The sequence below is a fragment of the Capricornis sumatraensis genome, chromosome 20 (genome assembly GCF_032405125.1).
Source record: "Capricornis sumatraensis isolate serow.1 chromosome 20, serow.2, whole genome shotgun sequence".
Lineage (NCBI taxonomy): Eukaryota > Metazoa > Chordata > Mammalia > Artiodactyla > Bovidae > Capricornis > Capricornis sumatraensis.
This window is the reverse complement of record NC_091088.1, coordinates 56,616,586-56,623,053: the sequence shown is the minus strand read 5'-3', so window position 1 is coordinate 56,623,053 and position 6,468 is coordinate 56,616,586. Positions and strand designations below refer to the sequence as shown.

The window sequence follows — 6,468 nt, the reverse complement described above, 5'->3', positions numbered from 1 at the left end:
AACTGGAGCCTGGGGAGGAGGCTGGAGGTCATCGTGTCCCCTCCCCTCGCTGGAGAGGGGAGATGACACCCCCCAGTCTGGAGCTGGGGAAGAAGCCTGGGGCAGTCATGCGCCCGGGCCCAGCCTCCCACAGGACATCAAGGGCAGACCGGACCACAGAAGAGGCCCCGCGGGCGGCCGCCCTGGTCTCCGCCCCAGCAGAATCCATCTCCCTGCAGCGGCTCAGCTGCCAACCCCGCCTTTGCCCGCCTTGGCCTTGGGGGGCACAGGGAGGCCCTCGTCGCCGTCACTGTCAGAGCTGCAGCCACTGACGTCGGTGATCTCCAGCTCCGAGTCGCTGTCTTCCTTCCCGCCCAGCACGGCCTCTGGACCCCCGGCCCCCGGCAGCGCCAGGCGCTGGGCCACAGCCAGGCTCGCGGGGCGCTCCGGGCCCAGGCCCTCCCCAGTGGCGGCCAGCAGGGGCGTGGCAGTGGGGCCGCCCCCTGCCCCTGCTGAGGGCAGGTGGCCCAGGGAACTGGCCAGGGGGTTAGGGTAGAAGTGTGGTGGGTAGAGAGGCGGGGGCAGCTTAGGGAAGGGGCCAGTGAGGTACGGGCTGAAGTTCCAGGGGTGCTCGGGGAAGGCGCGGCCGAAGTGCCCCAGCAGGCCAGGGGGCTTGGAATAGCCAGTGGCACCTGGGGAGAAGGTGACATGCACAGAGGGAGTCAGGCAGGCCGGGTCATTCCTCCCTGCCGTGTTCCACCTGATTTCTCCCATCGTCCTCCCACACGGCATCTCCCCACCCTCACATGGCTCCCCTCATCTCCACCTCCCTGGCTGCCTCCCATTCATTTAGTGCCCCCCAAAAGCTCTGCTGTCAGCCTGACCCCTTCTCCAGCTTCCCTCCTCTGCTGCACCTCACTCACGTTCTCCGGCTTCTAGACAAGCACACGCGCGCGCAGCCTCGCCCAGGGCCGCCTCCCTGCGTCCTGGCTCCTCCCCCTTTTATCTTTACCCATCGTCTTCCCTCACACAGGTACAGCATGCCTGCCCACCCCTCGCCCCCACCCGGGGGGCACCCCTGGACTCCCAGGCCCTTACCAGAGCCCAGGAATGGGAAAGGGCTGTCTAGGCGCAGTTTGTCTGTCTCGGGGGTGAAAAGGGGGGCCCGGGCCCCCGGCTCTCCCAGGCGTGGAGCAGAGAACAGGGTCTGCAGGGTCTAGAGAGGGAGGTGAGGGAATAGGTGCCACTCAGACAGGCTGCTGCCTCCCCAGGAGGTTCAGGGCTTGGGGACCCCAAGATCCAAACTCACCTCGGGGGTGAGGGGAGGAGCATCTGGCCCAGGGGCTCCCCCAAAGGGACCAGGGGTCAGCAGAAGCGGGGATCCCGTGGTGGCAGCCGCCACATCCAACAACGGGTAATTGACGAGCACAACTTTGCTGAAATTGAACTTGTAGGTGAACCTCTTCCCTTTGGTCTTGTGGAGAATCCGCTTGTTGTAGTAGTAGCTGTGAGCAGAGGGAGGACACTGATGGAGAGGTGAAGGCAGAGCCCCCAACACTTGCTTGGCGCCCAGCACAGAGCACAACAGCTTGGGGAAACTGAGGCCGAAGTCACAGGGCCAGGCAGGGGCTGGGATCTTGCCCTGTGTGGCTCCAAAGTCCAGGGCTGGACCTTCACTCCCAAGTGGATACTTCTGGTAGCTACAGGCACAGAGCCCTGTGCACTGGGATCCCATAGGGTTCTGCCCCCAGGAAGTTGAGGGAAAGCCCCCAGAGGGACAGTGAGGGGAGAGGGGCAAGGTCCCCAGCCCCTCCTCACCGCAGAGCCCGGCTCAGCTTGTCATAATTCATGTGAGGCTTGCACTTCCGGATGCCCCAGAGCCGAGCCACCTCGTCGGGGTCCTTGATGACGAACTCCCCGTAGTCCCCCTGCCAGGCGATGACGCCCTGGTATTCCTCCTTCTGCAGCAGCTCCAGGATAAAGTGCCACAGCTGGATCTGCCTGGAGCCGGGGGACGACTCCGGCTTGTAGGCCCAGTCCGGGAAGGCAAAGCCTGGGGACGGGAGGCAGGGAGCTGCCCTGGGTCAGGGCGCCGAGTCGGGGACTCGGGCACCCGGAGGCGGCCCCCTCTCCCCTGACCCCTAGTTTCTAATGAGCAGCCTCAGGCATCTTTGGGGAGCATCTCCACATCTCCGAGTCTCCACACCCCACTTGGTGTCCAGTCCCCAGATTGTCCAAACAGAGGGAGAGACCTCATCGTCCGGGGGCCCTGGGTTGGCACTTGCAGCCCAATCTCCTGCCTTGGCACAGCTGGGCTGGAGGGTGGCAGGGACCAGATTCCCCTGTCCTTGACATTGTGGAGAGCCTGGGAGGGGCTTGCAGGAAAGGGCACGCCCTCCACTGCATTCTCCTGCGCTGCCCCAGCCTGGTCCTGCCCCAGAGGTCTGATCTCTTGTGGACTCTGAATGGCCCCTGATTCCTGCTGTCTCCTCCCTGTCCCTTTTCCATCTCTCCCCGAAGTTCACCACCCTGCACCCCTCCACCGCCCCGGCTGACCTCACCCTGGAACATACAGGCTGGGCCTGCGTACATGTGTGCCTCCGTACTCGTCTGTGTGTTTATACCTATCAGTTCCCTGTGTCCCTGCCCTGCCTCTGTGCCATGTCCGTCTGAGAGCACGTGTGTGTGCAGATGCCCACACACACAGCACACAGCCTGTCACACACAAAGCACACACAGCACACAGCCTGTCACACACACACAGCACACAGCCTGTCACACAGACATCCACTCACCCTTGAGGCACCCCCTGGCTACCAGAGAGCCACACTCCCGCCGGAGCATGACACTACAAACGTGCCACCAAGGCATTCACACCAGACACACACAATTGCACACCTCAGGCCCCTCAGCACTGGGACCCACTGCGATGAGAAAGACACAGAACCCCAAAGGCCCAGATGAAACACCCTGTGGAGGAGACCGTGAGTGCTGCACCAAGATGCACGTGTCGACCTTACAGTCACACCCCCATGACACCCTAACAGTAGAGCAGCCCCTCATCCCCACCCCTGCCACAAATATCCAACTCTTATTTTTTTTGGTTGCCTTCTGAGATCTTAGTTCCCAACCAGGGATTGAACCCACGCCCCCTGCAGTGGAAGCTCAGATTCCTAACCACTGGACCTCCAGGGAAGTCCCACAACCAACTCTTAGCATCCACAGCTCCGATGAGCACTCTGCGCCCCAGTGTCCAGACACACAGATGCTAGGTGGAGACTGAGGGGCTCACCCACCCCTACGTCTCACCGCCCACCCACAAGGCCCCAGGCCCTGGGTCCCACTTCTCCAGTGCCAAAGCCTCTGTCCCCGTCCCCCTCCTCAGAGACCCCAGACCCAGGCATGGAAACAGAACGCAGAATTAGGCCACAATCCGCAGAGAGCCCTGCAGGAAAGGAAGGTGGTTGGGGTGGCGAGGGCAGGGTCTCTGAGCTGGGAGACTATTGGTATCCACTTGCTGGTGTGGTTCCAAGCAGTTCCTTGCCCTCTCTGGCTTGTTAGAATTTCAGGGATGGGAGGCAAGGAGAAGCAGGATCCCAGCCAGGCTGCCTGGGGTCTGCCCGAGGCTGGGGAAGGCCAGTTTCCTCCCTAAAGAGAATTTCTCAACTGCGTCTGGGGGCTTTCTCATCTAAGAAGACAGCCAAATGAATCAACAACACACGAGCTCTGGCCCATTCCACACCTGGGACACGTCCCAGCGGCTGTATCACACAGACAACGCCCAGCGACCCTGAAGATGACAACACAGACACACAACCCGGCCTGTCCTCCATGTGTGTTCTCGGGTGTGCTGTACGTGCCAACACACAGACACAATGAGAGGGAGGAGGACCCGCAATCTCAGCACACAGACACACATGCACACCAAGACACACAGCCCCCAGTGCGCAGCCACACTCAGTGACACACAGAACCAGCCCCACGCCCCAAACACAGACACAGCCCCTGACACACAGGCCTGGGGGACCCCCCTACACAACCCAAAATGCAGTGAGATTAGACCTCCGTTTGGTTCAGAATGCCACACACCACGGAAGGAGCAGTCAAAGGCTTTTCACCTACTGAGGCAAGCTGGCAGACAACACCCCCGCACAGAGAACCCAGAATTGTGGACAGTCAAGAGTCCCAAAGACACACAACACACTCAGTCTGGGAACACACTTAGGTGACCTCGGACGTGCAAGGACAAGCAGGCAGAACCAGTTCAACAAAGAGATGGACATACACCTCCCCGGTGCGACCCCTTCTTCTTGGAGGGTGACATAGACACACACACCAGGATCCTAAATAACCAGCACGGAGTCTGTCTCATCTCTCATTTGGTGTTGTGGTGTACACACACACACACACACCCCTCTCCCTCTCTCTCACTGCCCATCTGTGGAGCGTGTGACTTGGACTCCAATGCACGTCCAGGTCTTACTGTCGTCCACAGCCCTGGTCTGGGTGTCCACTTCCAAGCAAACCATCCTCTTTCCCGTTGCAGCTGGTTGGGCCGCGTCTCTGTGTTCCCCTGCCTGGGCCGTCCGGTCTGTCCACTTGTCCACCCGCGCCTGGTCTAGTGACCCCCCTCGTCCCCAGCCCTGCGCCATCAGCGCCCGTCTGTCTCAAGTCTCCCTGCTTCTCTTTGCCTGCAGGTCCTGGGTGGAAGCAGACTGCGGCCAGCCGAGACCCCAGGTCTTCAGGCCCCAGCATCCTTGTCCCACTCAGACCTCCACACCTCACCTGTCCTCCAAAAGACCCTCGTGTCCCAGCAGGCAGGTGGCAGGGACATCTGGCCATGAAGTTTTTAGCCAAGTTTCTCATTAAGGGGTTGGATTCACGCGACTCTGACCGAGACCCCGGGCAGATGGAGGAAAGACAGAGAGAGATGCAGAAAGGAGGGGCCAGAGGACTGGGAAGGCCCCAGGCTGGGGAAAGGGTGGGGCAGGTCTGGGCCAGTTACCAGGGGTCCAGAGAGCCGGCAGGGCGGGTGGGGCGAAGAGAAGGTCGGAAACGCAGCTACAGTCCATGGTGGAGCCAGCCCTGCAGAGAGGCCAGACAGACAGACGGATGAGGACAGGATGGAGCAAGCAAGAGAGACAGACCCAAGTCAGTCGGGGGCTGGCACTGCGGGGGGACGTCCCCCTCCACCCACCCAGGCCCTGGCCGCCCTCGCCCCCTGCATCCTGCCCCCCTCCTCCCGCTGCAGGCACCCCTCTGCCCGCTGGTCCCGCCATTCCCAGTCCCTCCACCGGCCCTGCGCCTGGTCCTTCCCTCCCGGCCCGTCCTCCACGCAGCCTCCCCTTCCTCTGTGCCTCACCACTGACCGCGGGCTCCCAGCCTCCCTCCGCACTCCTCGCCACTCACTCACTCACACTCCCGGCTCTCACTCGCGCCCCGCACCGCCCCGCACCGTCTCTGCCGCTGTCTCTCCATCCCTCGCCTCGCGCCTGACCTCTCGGGGTCCGTCTCTGCGTCTCGGGCTCTCCCTCGGTCTCCCTCTGTGGCTGTCCCCGGTCTGTCCCGCTCCCCACCTCTGCGCCCCCACTTCCACCCCGCCCGGTTGGCCCCCGGGCTGGCTGGTCCAGCTCGCGCACCGCCCCGCGCTCTCATCTGTCCGCCCAGAGCCAGCCAGCACCGGGCAGGCGGGCGGGCGGGTGGCCTTCCGACGGGCTGGGAGGGGGCCGGCCCAGCCCCTGCCGGCCCTGCCCTCCGCCCCACCCACCCCACAGAGCGGCCCCCAGCACCCGCAGGAGTGCTCCCTCAGACGCCCTCCTTAAACCCGCTGCCCCGCTCAGACCCCCGCCACTTGGGCCTGCCTCCTCTGCAGACGCCCCCCTCAGACAGCCGCTTCCCCTTAGGTCTGTCTCCCCCCATATGCCCCTTCCCCTTGGATCTGCCCCCCCACTCAGACAGCCCCACCCCTTGGGGCTGCCTCTCCCCACCCCCCAGCCACCTTGCAACAGGTCCCCCCTCTCAGACCCCCACTCCCTGGGACACCCCTCTCCCTGGGTACCTCATTCTCAGATACTCTCTCACCCCCTGCTCATCCCAGCCTCTCAGACCCTTCCCGCCCGCCAGCCCTTCTCCCTCAGATACCCCACCAACCCCGACACCACCACCGCCTTCAGACACCCACTCCTTCAGACATCCGCTCCTCTCAGACGCCCACCATCCCAGACACCCCAAGCTCCAGATCCTTCCCCCGCTCCAGACCCCACCTCTCAGAGGCTGTGCTATCTTCATGCTCCCTCTGGGGCACCCACCCACCCTTCCCCTCTACAGACACACCACCCCTCTCACACGCCCTGCCTCTCAAAGACCCCACACACTCCAGAAACCCGCAGCGCTCCCCCCATAAACCCCACCACCTGGACACCAGAGGAGCCTTGGCAGCCCACTCCCCCCCCACCCCCAGGCTTGCCCAGTCGCCCCCCCACGGCCACC

The 6,468-nt window shown here is 63.2% G+C and overlaps 1 protein-coding gene across 1 annotated transcript; it reads right to left on the bottom strand.

Annotated features, from left to right (window-relative positions):
* Positions 1 to 222: 222 nt before the first annotated feature.
* Positions 223 to 5,051, bottom strand: ERFL (ETS repressor factor like). The gene is made up of 5 exons (XM_068993247.1): positions 4,985 to 5,051; positions 1,798 to 2,032; positions 1,289 to 1,484; positions 1,078 to 1,195; positions 223 to 671 (listed from the first exon to the last, which is right to left on the bottom strand). Exons 1-5 carry the CDS (start codon positions 5,049 to 5,051, stop codon positions 223 to 225), a joined length of 1,065 nt encoding a protein of 354 aa, XP_068849348.1.
* Positions 5,052 to 6,468: the final 1,417 nt, after the last annotated feature.